The 18,950-nt window shown below is 38.2% G+C and overlaps 1 protein-coding gene across 1 annotated transcript in view; it reads left to right on the forward strand.

Annotated features, from left to right (window-relative positions):
- The window catches only part of LOC124615787 (28S ribosomal protein S11, mitochondrial), a 68,166-nt gene that overhangs the window by 13,891 nt on the left and 35,325 nt on the right, over positions 1-18,950 (forward strand). Inside the window, exons 2-4 of the mRNA XM_047143905.1 lie at positions 11,741-11,874; positions 11,956-12,056; positions 14,487-14,552. Coding sequence (XP_046999861.1) covers positions 11,741-11,874; positions 11,956-12,056; positions 14,487-14,552 — 301 coding nt within the window. The remainder of the gene's footprint in view (positions 1-11,740; positions 11,875-11,955; positions 12,057-14,486; positions 14,553-18,950) is intronic.

Consider the following 18,950-nt stretch of genomic DNA (forward strand, 5'->3'; position numbering starts at 1 on the left):
TGCTGTTTCTTCCTCAAATACAGTTCTCATGTCAAGTGAAAATAAAATGAAATTCTGTGACTGGGAGCTAACAAGTTAATTAAAACACATTCACTTAATTATGGAAGGCTAAAATATGCTGTTAGTTTTTCTGATTTTATTTTACTTCAATGTTTTTGGCAGTCAAGCATTAATTGCCTTGCAGAACAATGAAGTTTTTTTGTATCAGTTTGCTAAATAAATGTGGCTTTCATTAATCTTTCCCACAGAGGCAGTAAATTGACCACAGAGGCAGTCAATTTATTGGAAACAGTGTTTCATTCCACACTGTTGGCCAGTTTCAACTGGTTATTGAATTTCAAGTGCACATTTTCATCTTCTGGCACATATGGCGTTATGCCATAGTAGCCAAATATGAGATAATACAGTACTCGTACTTCAAGAAAATTTGCATCCCTAAAAGCACACAGAAAAACTTAATATCAGGTTAGGCCAACTTCAGTGTGAATTGGACGTACAAATGTGCACTTTAAGCTGAATTATGCATTTTAGTATGTTTATGAAATTCTGATGCTCCAGTATCCTCTGATGTTCTATTCCTTTTATGATCTCATGTAAGGTTTCTTAATACGAACATACGGGCTTTCTGTGTCATTGTAGCTGCCCAGGCTCAGTAATGCCTTTTTCTGGCGGCTGAAAGGAATCTTATTTCTAACAGGTTGCAGAAAAATATTGTGAATGGTGCTTTGAAAAGCACACACAGATATTAATGTCATTGAGTAAAATTTCACTGGCACATTTGTGTGATGTATTTTAAAGTGTAACACACATAAAAAGACCAATATTATGTGTGAAACCTTACCTTTTCTTGCAGCTACATTATGTACATCAATTTAAACCGTTAACTTTTCCTGTGTGTGTGTTCACATTGCTTAATGGTGATTTTGCTATTGGCCGACTACATCACGTATCCTAAGCTCTGAATATCTGGAGTCACTGGCTTGAGAGATTACGTGACATGAGCTACGATTGGCTTACAAAAGGACATTTCAATCTTGATTTCAATGCGTCAGAAACTAATGTGTGCTGTGTTTGGTGGAATTCGAATCTATACTTTTGTATTACGGGTATGACAATATGCAGTGTAAATTATGCTGCACATCAAAGATCTTTCCAAAGCTCTTGCCAAGAATTCCATAGCCAAAGAAGCTGCAAGACTTCATAAAGTATCAGTCAGTTGACTTCGATCCTTTGTCACTGGAAGATTGATGATGTCATCCAATGCTTAAAACTTGTTGAGGGCGAAGATTTACAATCTCATTAAGAGAACCACATGTTTCTGTCTGTTATTTTACCTTCTGATAAATGTACAAATGTGAAATAAGTCTTTACGACTAAGAAAGATTTGGAAGCCCATATTATGCACTATAAAGCACAGCTAATAATAAAAGGTTTTGTGCTCAGAAGCAAGGCCTGGACTATGATGAAACACATGCATCAGTTGCAAGATATAACTCATTAAGACATTTATTTGTTATGGCAGCTGATCATCATCTTGACAACAACCACCTAGATGATGTCATGGTTTTCTTGCAAGGTGACTTACTTAAAGAGATTTATGTGAAGCTCCAGAAGTAGATTCAGTTACAAAGACAAAGATTTGAAAGTAGACAGTACACTATTGAATCTATACCTGGAAAGGTCAGTAGCTGACCCTTGTCTTTTTACAAAAATCAGAGTTCAGGCATATTAACAGTTGCTGTTTATGTAGATTATAGGCAAGTTATCTGTAATAGATAATGACAGAAAAATGTTTTCACTGTTTAAACCAAACAATGTAAAATCCAGCTGCCAGCGACTCTGTGTGTGTGTGTGTGTGTGTGGGGGGGGGGGGGGGGGGGGAGGAGTTGTGTTTGCATGAATGTGTCTGTTGTCTAATTTTGACAAAGACCTTGTTAGCCAAAAGCTAATTGTGTGATGCTCTTTTTGTTGTGCCTCTTTGTGACTCAGCATCTTTGCTATACGCTGAGTACAATTATCTTTGTCACTGTATAGTGACTGTTTAGGTATATGAATTATTAGGAACTGCGAAGAAGGTGGATAGACCAAACTTAACCATGTGGAGCAATTTATTGATAGATCAATGTGAAAGAGCTTGACCCACTATCTACATCACTGGAGGACAAGCAGGAGCTCACTCATGGTGAGAGTCCAAAAACAGAGCAAGAGGAAGAAGCTAGTAAGAGCATATGCTGGTCGTGAAGCTGTGGGAAGTATGTCTGTTCAAGATTGGGCCTAGCTTAAGCAGTAGAATTTTCATCCGTTTTTGTAATAATCAAGGCATCTGTATTGGCAGATAGTCAAAAGGGTATTTAGATATCTAAAAAGTATATAAAGCTATTCTTTCTTTAAGCAGAGGACTGCCACATAATAGCTTACTGTGATGCAGGCTGAGCCAGAGATTCTGAAAACAGATAGTCGAGAATTGGATATCAATTTTATACTTCAGTAAGCAGTGATATCCTGGTAGAATAAGAAACAGATGACAGTAGTGCTACCCACAACTAAGACAGGATGTATAGCCCTGGCCTCAGCATGTCAGTCTCCTTTGGCTTCAGAAGTGAAGACTGAAATATCTCTGAACTCTAAGAAGGATCCTATCAAACTACCATGTGGCAACAAACCAACTATTGATGTGTCTTGAGGCTAGTGGCTAAAAGAGTCGAACTAAACATGAACACACAAGACACCACTTTATAAGAGGAAAAAATAGTCACCTCAAGTAGCTGTGTTGCACATGACTTCAGGCCAAATGCTGGCAGACACGATGACAAAACCTCTGGCAAAACCTTGTCATCATCTGCTGCTACAAGATTTTGGACTGAAAATTTGTTTTTTCAGGCATTGTTCTAGAGGTGTTGTGATAGTTAATTTAGACTCTATACCTTACTTGTTAATCTTTTGCATTCCTATGGGTAATTATGGACACACTATTATCATAGGAATTGTTTGTCCTTTGAGACAATGGTAAAAAATAAACCTTCATACTTCGTGTGTCTGTAACTTGATGGATTAAAGTTTTCCATGCATTATAGTAATTATAGATTAGAAAAATAATGTGAAAATGTTGATTGGAATACTCTTCAAAATTTTGAGATTATTAGACATCAAATAAAAAGAGCTGTCCAAAACTTCTTCAGAAACTAGGCAACAGTTAAAAGAATCGAAGGATACGTGTTTATATTCATATATCACTGTAAAATGCTCCGCGGACGGAGAACTTTGAAACAGTAAGGCAGGCAGTAATGAAGAAGAGAGCGAGACAGAATTATTTAATCTGTATGTAGAGCAAGCAGTAAAGGAAATGAAGGCGAAGAAATAAAAAGTTTGAAATTTGAGTGACATTGTAATTCTGCCAGAGACAGGAAGAGTTGGATGATGAGCTGAATGGAATGGATAATGTTTTGGAAGACTGCTATAAGATGAACATAAACAGAAGTAAAAGTAAGGTAATATATAGTAATTAAATTTCTTTGAGCAAATTAGGTTAGGAAATGATACTGAAAATAGAATGCTTTTGCCAGCTGTGTAGCAATATCACTGTTCATGCAGACTGGTGGTAGCTGGCAAAGCAATCTGAGAAAGTGGATTTATTAACATCTAATAAAAATTTTATATGTTAGGAAGTCCTTCCTGAAGGTATTTTCTGGAATGTAGCCTTATATGGAAGTGAAATATGTATGCTAGAGTAAAGGCTAGAGAATAAAAGCTTTTGAAATGTGGTCTTCCAGAAGAAAAATTGAATATTAGATGGGTAAGAAGAGTAACTAAAAAAGAGGGGAAAGTGCTTGATGACGCAGCTTGACTGGAAGAAATAAATCGTTCATTCATTTCCTTTGGGCCTTTGTCCCACTACAACGCAGGGTCGGCCTTGTTAGTATTGATTTGGCGATGTTAGTGTCAGAGGGTGGCTGGATGCCCTTCCTGTCACCACCCCATACCCCCGGGATGGAAATAGTGTACCCCAGCTGTGTGCATCTAGTGTAAGATATGGAATAGTGCAAAAGTTTTCAAATGTCTGCGAGTTGTGTAACTGAGGCGGGACGTGGGCCCAGCCTGGTATTGACCCAGGGGATGTGGAAAACTGCGTAAAAACCACATCCATGCTGGCTGGCACACCAACCCTTGTTGTTAATCCACCGGGCAGATTTGATCAGAGGCCGGCGCGCCTACCAGAGTCCAGGAAGCAGCACATTAGTGCTCTCAACTAATCGGGTGGGTACTGAAAGAAATAAAAAGCTAAGTAGACAGTAGTTAGATAGTATAACATTGTTTCAGTGAACCCCATTCAATTTTTCCAAGATAGTAGTTATTTATGGCCATTTTAAATATGTAGTGTCTCAGTTCTCTTAATTTTCTTAGTGCGTTATTCTGCTCCAAGGGTCGTCCTCATTGGCAGAGTTTGTAGTAATACATGCATAAATGAATAAATTTAAGAAATATTTGAAGAGCAAGTCAAAACTACACAATTGCAGGATGAACAATTTCTTATTCATCTTGAGTTCTGTAAAAAAACTGTTGGCTATTGTGGTTGGGATACAACGTTGTCTTCCCAGGTGATTACCTTCAATTATTTTTGTGCACTGTTAGCAGCTGACTCTTATGGCCTACCTTCAATTGTAACAGCATTTGAGATGAGTTTCAGTATGGCAATGCGATTATTCAGTACTTGTATGGAAACCCTATTGCAATTATGAGGGTACTTCAGAAAGTAAGTTGCACATTGTCAGAAAGAACGCTTTTTCTTGGTTTCTTGCAGACATAATTCTGCAATGTTATTGTTAACAGGTGTGTTGCATTGTGCGATTGAAGTGGTGCAGCAGCTGGAAACACTCCGAAGTTGAAGTACATGGGTCGGTATGATTCTTGCAAGCAAAATGATTAAATTGCACACATTCATTGTGAAATTATGTCAGATGCAATGTTTGGTCCAGCTGTAGGGAAATAGTACCGACAACTAGACTAAGGCCTCGCAGATTTGGGTGGTGGTGATAGAGAGGCCATATACATCGACTACAGATGACAATGTCCAGGCAACTAAGGAACTGATTCTCAACAATCAAAGATTTTCCTATGATGACATTCATGCAGCAGATCTTAAAGGAGAGGATTTCTGTTGTCAAGGAATTGGAAGATTGGTAAATCATTCCGATCCTTTACTAAGAAGTGGTGACTATGCTGGAAAATAGTGTAGTGTGTCCTTGTCGCTGTGAAGTGTAGTGCAACGTTCAATAAAATTTTCTTGGTGTGCCATACATAATAATTTGTAACTTAATTTCTGAAGTCTCCTCGTAAGAGCCAAAGGACATGAAAGGGAAGGAGTAGTTGAGAAAGAGTGAGATAGAATTGATTTGCAAAGGAAATGGAGTGAGGAGAAATAAAAACTTTGAAGTTCTTGGAAGTTTAGTTTGAAGGGATTGGATAATATTATGTAAAGAGGTAGTAAGATGAACATGAACAAAAACAAAACCAGAGTAACAGAATGAAGTCAAATTAAATCAGACGATTTTGAGGTAATTAGATTAGGAAATGTCACTAAAAGTAGATGACGGATTTTGCTATTTGGGCAGTAAAATAACTGTTGATAACAAAATTAGAGAAAATTTAAATTACAGACTCGTAACAACAGGGAAATCATTTTTGAGATAGTGGAATTCGGTAAAATATTTGCTAATATATGAGAGGGAAATGTTAATAAAAATCTCAGTCCTTAACGAATTTACTTCATATTTTTACGCAATACTCTAATAAACATTTGGAGGGGTTTGGTTTTACATTTTTTAAAATAACTAGATACAAATTTTCTGTTAAAACCCTCTACAAAGAAGAAATTTTTGTGCTGTCCTGTGATAATGTGCAGTTTTGTTTTCTTCCTTGCAGTCAGTTTTAACAGAAAATCTTTTCAAAAAAATTGTGTTTATGGCTTATCAGTTTATGATCAGAATACTAGTATGCACTCTGTATCGTCCGAAACGTTTAAATGCTACCTGCTCTCAGCTTAAAATTATGTGAAATAGTGTCTTGAAGTACTGTCCTCACAAATCCAGGCGCTTGAAAGGTCTCTCGTGCCACATATACAAATGATCTCAACTGATTCACCCATTAAGTTTAAGCTATCAGAGTGTTTTTCGCATGGTCAGTTGTATGTTGCCTGTGGGCCAGTAGTTCAAAAACCAGTTCATACTGTTACCACACAACATCCACAAAAAGGAAAAATATTGTCTATTGAGATGTTTTGTAATCGTGCTGTGAAAAAAAAAAAATAAACCTTAAAATAATAAAAACCAAATTTGAAAACAAAGGAGCTTTTTTCATTCATGTTCTGTATGATTTTTTGTTATTTCGAGTTCCATACTTTCCAAGTGGGTGAAGTCGCAATGAGGAGCTGAAATGTGTGTCCTGATAACTATCCTTCGGAATACCCTGGTTTAGGATGTATATCCAGTTCCCATACATATTTAGCAACTGTGAAGCATTGCTGTGTTTGATAGTTAAATATGAATTTAAGTGCGGAGATGTCTGTTCTGAAGATATGTGTCTGGAGTATAGCCCAGACTGCAAGTGATAAGTGGGGTTGTAAAAAAGGGAGTAGAAGCTTTCGAAATGTAGTTCTATGGAAGTGTGTTGAAGATAAAATGGGCAGTTTAAATAATTAATGAGGTGGTTCTGAATTGAATAGGAGAAAAAAAGAAATTTAAGGCACAACCCGACAAAAAGAAGTAATGGCTTATGAGATATAATTGTCTAATTGATAATATGGAGGGCAGTGTAAGGGGGTAAAAGTTGTATAGGGGAACTTGACTTGACAATAAACCAGTTTGAATGGATGTAGGTTGCAGTAGTTGCACATAAATGAAGTGGATAGTGCCAGCTTGGAGAGCTGCATCAAACCAGTCTGCTGACTGATAACAGAGAACGAGAACAACACATTGAGTTCTGTCTTGTAAGGAGTCCTGAATTCATTCACAAATCTAGTCTAATACTTGGGAAGCTCAAAATTTGTTTGTTAAATGACAGTGCAGAACTGTCAGTCAGTGTAAACCAGGATGCCCTTAGTTACTGCTTTATGGATTTTATGGACAAACAGAGCAAGCTCTTTTCAAAAGATTTCTGCTTGCGACACACCCATTGAATTTAATAAAGAGATTTTTGTCCTAAAAGGAATCGTGACACGAGATCAGAAAACCTTTTGTTACTGTACGACAGATTGATGTCAGCAGTATAGGTCTTTAATTATGTACATGTGGCTGACAGTCCTTGAAAACAGGATTGCCAGCACTTTTCCCAATCAGTTAGTGCTCTTTGTTGCTTCAGGGATGAAGGTGGTTTGATGAACCCTCTGCCAGGCACTTAAATGTGATTTGCAGAGTATCCATGTAGATGTACCATAAAATGTTGCTGAAGGGGAGCAAGTTCTTGCACATAATCTTTATAGAATCTCACACATCTCTCTTCTGGTCCAGTCTCGTATCCTCTGTTGAGCAATTTTAGTTGTTTTTTCTGTTCCATGATCAGTTTTCTCAACATGTGCCATTTTGACATTGGTGCAACTGTTTGAAAGGTGAAACCATGTTACAATATTCCTCAGTAAAAACAATGTTGGTAGCATGAATTCAGTAGTTTTGTTGTGTGGTCACTAAATGAGTGCTTATGGTTTTTCAAACAACCAAAATGCTCTTTTGGGGGGGGGGGGGGGCAGGATTGGTTAGCAAAATTGTGCTTTTGAAGTCATTGAATGCTCTACCATTGCTCTCCTTATGCTTACTTTGTCTTCATTCAGATTCTGATTGTCAACCAGACTTTAACTTAGTTTAAATATGTGATGAAATAGTCCTTGCTTTTGTTGAAATGTTCTAAGCCAGCTTTTGAACACCATGATTATTTGCCATGTCACACATCCTTGCTTATCACGTATTAGTCTAAGGCTTTTCTACAATGATTTTGAGTCTTAGCATCTTTTCCTCCACATCCTTGTCCTGAAAGCTGAATATTTGATATTGGCTGTTCAGACATTCTGCATGTATCATTTTTATCCCCCCTTCCCACCGTGATTCCTGCTATGGGAAAAGGGGGGGGGGGGGGACAGTTCCTGACCTTTCATTATATTTGTTGTAACACTTACCCTTCTGTATGTTTAGTAATTCAAAAAGCTCCGATTTCTTAGTTACTAGGAAATCTAAGACATTGCCCTCACAAGTCCATTCCCAAAGTACCTGTGCAAAGAATTACCAGACCAGACTATAAGCAAGAGGAAACGGTATGCAAAAAAGGAATTGGAAAAATAAGTACTATAGTCACACTAAAAGAAGTCCAGACATGCAGCAAGTTGAATTTATGGTATATACAGAGGTAGAAAGTGACTAAAAGAAGTCCAGACATGCAGCAAGTTGAATTTATGGTATATACAGGGGTAGAAAATGGTCAATTTTAGTCTGTATTTTTTAATTTTGGTCTGTAAAGTCACATTTCTTCGTCTTGCTTCCAAATTTGACCAGCTATGGTCCACATAGACTTTTTTCTCTCCTCCTTGGAAATGTAATGTATGGATCTCGTTTTTATTGGTTTCTCTCAAACAATTTTATGCTGTTGGCTCTGCTTCTTCTGCTTCTTCTTCTTTTAGTGGAGACACTGGAGTGTAGAATGCCTCTGGTTTCATAACTGAATTATAGTGCCCGATTTTGGCCATGGATAATGTCACTCCTTTGCTGTAGCTGTTCTGTATTAGTGTGTAATGAAGGTCTAATTTCCTGTCTGTTCCTTTGACTGCCTCTTTACCCAGTCCATAGAGTTGGATCCATTCTCCAAAGTATTTGAATTCATCTGTCCGTTTAATGTTGGTATATCCCTTCCTTTCCTTTGGGATTTTGAGACTTGTTTTTCCAGTGATTTCATGCAAGACCTGCCAACATTCTTTGCCCAGGCTTCTGATTTTCTCACTAAAGGACAGTGTCATTGGCAATACTTGAACACATGATTACCATGTTGTTTGTTTTTTTCAAAAGTATATTCAGATTTTTTTTGCCAGGTTTTGTCATTTTCTCCAGAACTATATTAATGAGGATTAGGGATAATCCTCCTCTTTTCCTGACTCATGTCTTTATTGCATAGGATTCAGAGATTTCTAAAAAAAAGGGGAAAAAGAAAAACTTTGCTTTTCATATGGTGTCTGGCAGGGTTTGTTTTAAGAGCTACCTCGTTTTCCAAATTTGTCTAAAACTGTAAATAAAGCTTGTCTGTCAGTTGTCATATACTTTTTTTATGAAGTAGACAGTAGTTACTACCAGCTTTAGTGCTTTAGAGTAGCATGTTTTTACCTGGAAGCACAAAGAACTGTGTAAAGTGAAACTGAGTTCTTCACAATTACACTTATCTCCAGCCAGTGCTGGATATAACAGTGGTGATGTAATTTCATCACTTTGAGCTACATCATAAATTAACCTTATTCTGTTAGACCAACTTTTAAGGGCAGAGTTAATCTGGTGATTGAAAATGGTGGGTGGAGGGAACTTTGCTGTTCAGCCAGCTTGTGAAGACTACAAAGAAACCTTTGAAGCAATGTTTCTTGGAAGTCTTCCCTCTGAGTTCACCCTTTCAGGGACAAAGGTAAGATACTTAGTATTTGATGCTTTAGCTCCATGCTTTAAAAACAGTTTGTGGATGATATTGTAGGGGCACATTCCTCTCTTCGTTTTGATGAAATTGTGAATGCAGCAAATTTATTTTTTTTTTTTTTTTTTTTTTTTTTTTTTTTTTTTTTTTTTTTTAAAAGAAGAAGAGTTTCGAACTGTAGTTAATTCCTGGTTGATTCCAAACTTTCTTCATTGGTAGAGCCACTGCTAGTGATACTCTCAAAATTAAATTAAATGTCAGATAATTCCCAGCTTTCTTGTTGAAAGCTAGCGATGATAGTTTGTGATGGGCCCAGTGTTAACAAACCACAAATTGTCAGATGAATGAGTCTCCAGTCCTTTTAGGAAGAAAAGAGCTGATTCGTGTAACATACACATCATCCATAATTCTTTCAAAAAAGGGTTACAAGAATCAGGTGAAAATGCTTCAGACATGATCTTGTTCCTCTATATTCTTTTTTGTAGCCATGCACCACACTGGGAAAGTTTTGATTAAGGACAATCGAATTTGAAATTTCTGGGTCATCATTTTGTGCGACAACTGACATTAGAACCAGCTGTAGAGAGACTTCCAGAACGATGATCACCTGTTGAAAATTAGTTTCTTCAGTTCATACCCCAGCACAAAAGCAATTTGATGAGATTGGAAACACGGAAGAACATAATGAAATGAGTTGATGAGTTATTTGATACGTAAAAATATTGTTGAACAGTTAAAAGATAAAGCTACCAAAGTAGAAATTATGTTTGCTTATTGTGAAAGTGCTCATACATGTTCAAGATTCAACTTTTCACTAGGTGGCAGGGACATAAATATTGCATCTTTTCCTCAAACATTTGAAGCATTAGTTACCACATTATAAAAGCCTGATAATTCTACATGGTGCTAAGGACCCTGTTATTGTGCCCTAAGCAACAGATCATCATCTGATGTCTCAAGCCATTAAGAGTCCTGACTGCTGTGATAAATCCAAAGTTTTCTTACTTTCATTTTTTTACTCCTGCTTCAGGTCTCTGTAAGACTTGGTTGTCAGTTTCACAGACATGTGTAATTTACCTAACATCTACAGTAAATCAACTCAACCCTTATGAGGACTGGACTGCCTATTTTGAGTGTTGAAATATACTTGTAAGGTACTATTGCTTTGTGATGTTTTCATTTGTAAACTTACTACTAGATACCTTGCAACAGTACTGAAATGATAAATTGCTACTTAAAACACAGAGGGCAGTATTGAATCGCAGACCGTAAGCTTTCAGTTAGTTCTTCCAGGGCAGTAAACACACACAGAACCACAACTCCCACATATGTGGCCACTGCATCTGGTTGCTTATGCCCAACAGTTTTGTCTTTAAATTGCTGGATTGCAGTTCTTTCTGCAGATGTAAGGTTGGTTTCCATGTTGAGGGAATTGGCAAATGGTAGTGAGGCAACATTCAAAATTAGAAAATTCTGGAAAGTTAATGGAGTGATTTGGGGATAGTAGCGGAGGATTACTGTTGGGTGAGGGAGTAATCTGAGTTGGTTCTACTTGTAGGATCTGGGAGAAGGAGAGAAGGTCTTAGATAAGCCCAGCATGATTGGATTTGGAATGAGACAGAGTCGGGAGTCAGGCCTTAGTGTTAGAAGACAGTGGCCATATTTTTTGGAGTTCTGCCCCCCCCCCCCCCTCTCTCTCTCTCTCTCTCTCTCTCTCTCTCTCTCTCTCTCTCTCTCTCTCTCTCTGTGCGTGCGTGTGTGTGTGCGTGTGTGTGTGTGCGTGTGTGTGTGTGTGTGTGTGCGTGCGTGCGTGCGCGTGTGCGCGTGCGTGCGCGTGCTCACATGTTTCTACTTGGAAGGAGGGGCATTGTCCGAAAGCACAAATATTTTTGAATCCTTTTATTGTGCTTATGTCACACAAAGCCTCTTAAATGTGGTGAATAACAATCCATCACTTTCATTTTATTTCTACTCCAGCCTGGACTTCCATTTCCTGATTTTTTTTTTTTTTTTATTTTTTATCTCCATTGCTGTTATTAACTTGTAAGGTTTGTAACTATATTGTAGAAATGCAAAATTCTGTGTGTTGCAGAGCTGGAGACGGACTGTTCCCAGATGAGACTACATCAAAACAGTTATTTAATGGTACCCCCTTTGAGGAACTACCTATATTTAACATAAAAGTCTCCCCAAATAATACAATAATAAGTGTAACTGATCATAAAGGTAAATTAATTTCATAATTTTGTCTTCTGATTTGAAGTCATATTGCTTAACTTAAATGCACTGTTTTGAAATAACTTTCAGGTGTGGTTAAGCTGATGCGGTCTTGTGGAGTTGAAGGCTTCAAGAATACACGCAAAGGGACTAATGTAGCTGCTCAGGCCACAGCTATCAGTTTAAGCATGGTAAGCATTGTCATTATTTGGTGCATCAACTACTTACGTGACAAAGAAGATGGATATTACGTACCCCAAAACCCTTTGTTTTTTAATTGTGAATGGGAAAAAAGAATTTACGAAGTTCTCTAGTAAGTAAATTACTTAATGTGCATCCACTCCCACTACATTTGAAGGCAGGTGAAAATTCTGACTCTGCAATTCAGAAGAGATATCAGCTGCAGCTCAAAAAGCAGTTTAGATAAATTGTTTCCATAAATCTGTCATAGGACCTTGTATTCTAATAAACCTTACTGCTGCTGCCCAGAAGAACTTTACTCAGAAGACTCTACAGTCCTTGCTGATGATTTGATGCTGCATCAAGCAAGTTGGTGAAATGATAAGCACACTGGATTCACATTTGGGAGGACAATGGCTCAAACCTGTGTCTGTCCATCCTGATTTAGATTTCCTGGGATTTCCGAAATCTCTTGAGACAAATACCAGAATGGTTCCTTCAAAGGGTATCGCCGACTTCTTCCCTATCCTTTCCTAATCCAATAGTACCAATGACATCGCTATTTGGTCCCCTCACCCAAGTCAACCCAACCAACCTTCCACTCTCCCTTACTGAAACTTAAAATAGTATTTGTGATGCTCCGTGTTGTTGTGTAGAAATTTAGTTAGCTGTTCATGGCTGCTTTGAGTTTCTCTGTATTTACTGTTAATTGCAGGGAAAAATTACATTTAGTTCAATTCAGCACACAAGTTACACTATGGTGCAGTTAAAAGTAGCCCATGTAAGTATACAGTAAATGCAGTGAAATTACAGAAATGAAGAGCTGGAATGGACTTACCATTTATTTACAGTCTAAAATACATTTGTAGAAGATGCTGAAAGTAGCCCCCTGCAGCATCAATACGCAGATGTGCACGGCTAAGCATATTCAGGCACACCTGGTGTAAAGTTTGGATATTGATGGCTGTAACTTCATGGCTGATGTTGTCTTTCAGTTTCTGTATGGGGTATAGATTTTTTTCATAGACTTTGCTCATAATGTGCTCTCACAGGAAAAAATCGCTTGTTATTTCTGGCAAATGTGGTGACCACAAATAATTGCTGACAGTTCGTTCCTCAGTGAAGACACTGTGAATGTGTTCCAGGGATTCCTTCGACATGTGACATGTTGTCCCCTTCGTGCTGAAAGAAGCAATATTGTCTTTCATATTGAGTTGAGCACAAAATGTTTCTGAAACTTCCATATATGCAAGCGTGTTGAGGGTAGAGTCAAAAAAATATCTGTCCAATGAGGCGTGTTCTTGTTACACCCCACCAAATGCAGTTGTTTTCATCATGGAGTGGTTGCTGGCACACAGTGTCAACTGGTGTCCTCCACTGCCCAGTACTGACTGGAAAGATGAAACCTTGCTTCGTCACTCATAATGTAATTCAAAGGACGTAGTAAATTATTGTTGATGATGTTATTCAAACGCTTTATGCAGTAATGTACTAGTTTGACTGTCATCCTTTGTGATTGCTACACAACTGCCACACGATAAGGCTCCAAATTAAGACTTTGTGCATGTTGGGCCAATTTACATGTAGATTTCTTTGGGCTCTGAATAATTCTTTGGCAAACGTTTGCAGTAACTTTTGATGTATGAACTGAAGGAATTCTTTGTTTTAAGTTTTGCACAGATCCACAGGTGCACCAATTTCTGTACATCCTCTCTATGGCTCTCTTTGCTGCTGGTCGATCTGGATACTTGACCCCGAAAATTTTGCGAGTTTCCGTAATGAAACTTGTTTCCATATATGCGGCCACAATTTCAACTCTTTCATGTATTGAGAGAGTCATTTTGCAGACCGCAAAGAGAAATGTCTAACTTCACTAATGAAATAAATTGAAATGCTGACAGAAGAATGCTAACAATTGATTATTGCATAAAACTGTCCCTTGTTGTAGGTAATATTGCATTCGGAATCATAGGAGAGCCGGGCTGCTTTTAACTACACTACCCTGTATTTAAAAAATTCAGATTTTTAAATCTAATAAGACCCTGGGTAGTTGCATCAGATTGAAAACTTTACCAGGAAGTATCAGAAAATCTTTGCTTACATAATTACACCATGATATTGCCCCTGCTCTCTTGATCAGATCTATGTTTTATGGCTCTTGGCAACCACAACATGCACAATTACATCAAATGGAAAATTCAGTTGAGACAGTTTTTCACCCTCCAAGCAGGTAATTTCCATGCTCACGCTTATCCTGTGGGTGGTAGTTCATGTAACAGCTAATACAGGAATGAGGAATGCAGTTGGTTGTCTCCCCCCCCCTCCCCCCCTCTCCACACACACACACACACACACACACACACACATTCTCTATGCGTAACTTATTTTACTACAGTAGGTAGTTCGTTGGTAATTATTAATGTTTGTTTCTTATTTTTCAGAAAGCTTTGGAATATGGATATAAGACAGTTCGTGTTAGAGTTCGAGGGCTGGGTCCTGGTAGAATGGTGAGTACCGTTTTATACAACTGCTTCAGTGTGTTGTGCGTGCGTGCGTGTCCTGTTTGTCAACTTAGAATGCCTTAATCATTTGCTGCACCTTTCTTTGTGTCCCAGATCTCTGGTTTGGAACACCCCCCCCCCCCCCCCTCTTTCCTTCTTCTTCTACTTCCTGTTTCTAGCAATAGCCTCACTCCCCACATTCATACACAATATGATGAGTAGATCATGCTAACTTGTGTGTTCATGCTCTGGTATCGTTTCAGCATATAGTATGTAGACTGCCCTCTTTCTTACACTTGAGTGTTTGGTTATTATAGTAGGAAGCTACAAAAGTGGCAGCTGAAGGGGTAAGTTGTAGAAGGCCAATTCTCCACCTTTTCTGCCTGCTGCCCCCATTTGTGTTCTCATTGCACACCTCAGTCGGCACAAGTTAAAAGCCTCCGTCCCATATGTGTCAAGCGGATTTCAGCAAACTGTGCCATCAGACAATGCTGTCTATGATCAGTTCATTACATGGCACTACCTTGTAAATGATATGATACACCTGAGATTGGTAGGTAGCACATTGCAATAATGATTTTAGAATCGGACATGGTCAGTGTCTTAACTTTAAATAATTTATTATAGCTGTGAAACCATGCATTTGAAAATGCTGTAAAGAAACAGCGGCCTCTCCATATTAATGTATTCTTGCGTGTTTTAGAAGGTATGTTACAGACAAATACATTATTGCTGTTAAATTATACAGTTATCTTTGTTTTGAGTATGTAAACATTTGATCATTACTTAACTTTGCATTTAAGTTTTAACCGCAGTACGAAGCAGAAAATGTGAATCTTCTGTTCCTGCAAGTAAAACCGGCAAACGTGCTAGCTCAGGCAGTGTATGCTTGGCAGTTGTTCCATTTCATATTTATGACTTTGGGGCAAGGAGAAAAGGGAAGACTACAAAATCGAGTGGAGAGGGGGAACAGTAGTCACAGCTTTAGGGAGGGGAAGGACAAACAATTACAACATTTACTGCAGTTAGAGCTATTTGAAGGTTTTGTTCTGAAGACTTAACTGTTTGATGACTCATCTGGAGCAGTGGCAATGCATTCACTGAACTTTCTTGGATGCCTTCCTTTAAGAAAGTCATTTTCTTGCAGATCTTCAGCATGGTGTACACACGTAATTCTGTCTTCCATTGCAAAATCGATTGCTTCCTGAAATAACTCCTGCACATCTTTCAGTCTTAATGTGCATTCCCTTTGCACTACCTCTCTGTTCACTAGGGCTGTCACATTTTCTATGGGATTTAATTAACAGTGGTAAGGGAGCAGACACAACTATGAGTCCCTTTTATGCTGCTAAGCGCTCTCAATAATATTGATTATAAGGATGCTTCTAGTGCCCAAATTCCTGCAACATCTCCACTTTTGGTGCAGCCTGAAATACTTTTCTCTTCTAGCCAATATGCAGTTCTTCCTTATTTGTACTTGAATTAGGAATTTTCTCCTTTTTGTTGAATGAAAATACTTTAATCATGACACTCGCACAACCCTCTTCTAAACTAAGTAATGACTCTAAAAACAGTGTTTTACGTACATCACTATTCATTTTTTCATGATCAGTGGATTTATGGGATGTCAATATTAGTTTTGTGCTTTTGATAAAACCATACTTGGACAATCCTGCATGAGACAGAATAAGCCTACTTCCTTTGCCAGTCGGTGCTTTCAACCTACCATTGCCTTTCAAATCCTACCAGATGTGCTTCCTGGTGCAATTTTGATTGAGTCAGGTTTCCCAAAGATATATAATAGACTAACGATTCCCCCCTGCCTTCCCCTGCCTGATGCACAGTTTTCTTGGAAAAGTAGCCCTAGGTGCTAAAATACTGGATATCTCCCTCGGGATCTTCCATCATTTCATTTTCTGTATCTAAATCCCAAAGATTTCAGAATTCTTCCATTGAAATGGTGGCCCCTGTGAAAGCAGTCTTGTCATTTAAAACATATGTTACCATTTGTCTTTTAAGCTACTCACCACAGTGATAAAATTCTGATGCAGAACGACAAAGAACATCTTTCCAGAAATCGCCCGAATCAGTGACAATTTTTCTTCCACTAATATCTTTTCTCAGAGATTGAAACTTCATTTCTTGACCACAGGTTTTCTTTGTCCGTGCTTCTGCAACTATTCTCTGTACAGTTTGTAGTGAAACAGCACATGCCTTTGCTGTTGCGGTCTGTGGTGCCGATAAGATTTCGTCCCTTTTGGCATTGTCTTTAGGACCATGAAGAAATTTTTATATCATTTTTGTCTCTGTGTGGCTTTGAATTGTCATCTTTTTAACTTGCAAGCATAAGCAGCAGTACTACCCAATGAAAATCACTGCCCTCTTTGCATACATAAATTTCATGCAGCTCAGATAACAGCAAATGCTGGAGAGTGGGTAGCAAGGAAGTTGCAAAGCCTCGCTACAGCATGAACAGAGCACATTATTGTCACATAAACACTGTTAGCAGTAAGTGTTTGTTTGATAGCTGTTGCTTCTTATGACATCACCTGCGTGACACCAGTGGCAAAAATGACACTGAGGCGGTAGTGTGAGTTGTGGATGGAGCAGGACTAAGCCATAAGCTTCTCATTGGCACTCAGAAACTGAGGAAAGATAAGTGGTGGGAGAACTGGCCTACCCATCTCAGTTGCCACTTTCGCACTCTGTAGTATTAAAAGTGATCCTCCTTGCAGGAAACCAAAAGTGAACTAAGTTTGTGAAGATGATGCAGTCATATAAACAAGTGTGGTTAGTATGGGTTTGGACCATATTTCTCTTGTCAGGTGCAGTGTATTACTGTGCGGGTGCATGCTACATGCAAATTGTTTCCAAATAAATTCTGTTTTAGTTCTTATGTAGTACTGAGTCTGGAATTAATGGTGTAGGAAATTTCATCAAATTTGCTGGTTGAAATTTTATAGAGTAAATGTACCACTGGCCAAATCTGCTTCTTCTGTGTTCATCTGCAAACTTCATTTAGAAGTGAAATTATGGGTACTTGAATGTCAGTGATGATGAATGTGGTTATGGGTGTTCAAATTCGGCCTTTAAGTTGTTTCAACAGTGAAAAAGATGGGGTGCACCTGTCATCTGTATCATCTTCAAGTTTATATCAGAATGATTAAAGCAATTAATAACAATAAAAGTGAAATACCATAATAAATTAGCACCACTGATAGAAGTGAACCCTGCCATCCAACCCTTCACCTCTCCTCCCAAATACGTTTTCGTTATGAAGACCTCAAGGAAACATAACATAACTACAGATGCAAATTAATGATAATGTGATGGAGTGTAGTCATATTTGAAATGAGCTGCTATGTAGACCTAAACAGTATTTGAAGGTAAGATCATGGTGTTTAAATAAATATCTATGACATTCCCATTTCACATTCCTGAGCGTCACTGTTAAGCTTTCAAATAGGCTGTGTTGCATGTCGCTGAATTTAATTGATTTCTGGTGTCATGCTACTTGATAAGTATTCCAAAATCCTGAAGGAATAATTTTCCATTGGCTTCCTTGCCACTGATTTACATGTTCATCTTACATTACTTTCAAATATCTAAACCTGAGGAGCTCCAAAAGCTTACCACTATTCTTTGACTGTATGGATTCTTTCTCTTTGCTGTGGACACTATCTTTAGATTCGTGGGAGACTCTACATCTAACAGACAGAATTCTGATTTGTTGTGTCCTCGAGTACAGCTATGTCTGCTGAAAAGAAAGCCCACAGCTGAAGGCCTCTTTGAGTTTTGTGGGAGATGGGAGGAAGTGATGAGCTATGGAACAAGTTGGCTGTATATCAGTGCCAGCAACAGCGGGTTGTCCAATCACCAGCTAAGGGTACTGCAGTTGACTAAAGATAAACAGATAGGAGCAACAGTTACGTACTTCGGAACGAAGAGGAGGTTGCATCCATCTACAGTCCTCAAAGGTATAGTGAAAAGAAGCAAGAGATATAGTTGAAGACTTGCAGCCAGGTACTGGCGTGTGACAGGAAAATGGTTTTTTTTTTTTTTTTTTTTTTTTTTTTTCAACCCAATTCCTCTGGCAGCTGCGATGGGTAGTTGCGAGACCAAATTATCACAAATGCAGAAATGTGTTGCCTGTTCACAGATCACAACTTTTGATCATTTGAAGGAATGAACTGAGTCCTGAGCTTTTATTCAACCAAACCCTTAGCATTCTCACTTGCGGTAGTTCTATTCTGCATTGTGAACCATGAATAAGATTAGGTATAGTATCTAGGAAAGTGAAATCTATTATTCACCTGTATGCAAAAAGCTGTGTGGGGCTAGATTTTCTCTCTATAAGGGTGGTATTTCCTGTAAGGTACTATGTGCTGTAAAAGAGATTCTCCA

This window comes from Schistocerca americana, chromosome 5 (assembly GCF_021461395.2).
Source record: "Schistocerca americana isolate TAMUIC-IGC-003095 chromosome 5, iqSchAmer2.1, whole genome shotgun sequence".
In the NCBI taxonomy this organism is placed as follows: Eukaryota; Metazoa; Arthropoda; class Insecta; order Orthoptera; family Acrididae; genus Schistocerca; species Schistocerca americana.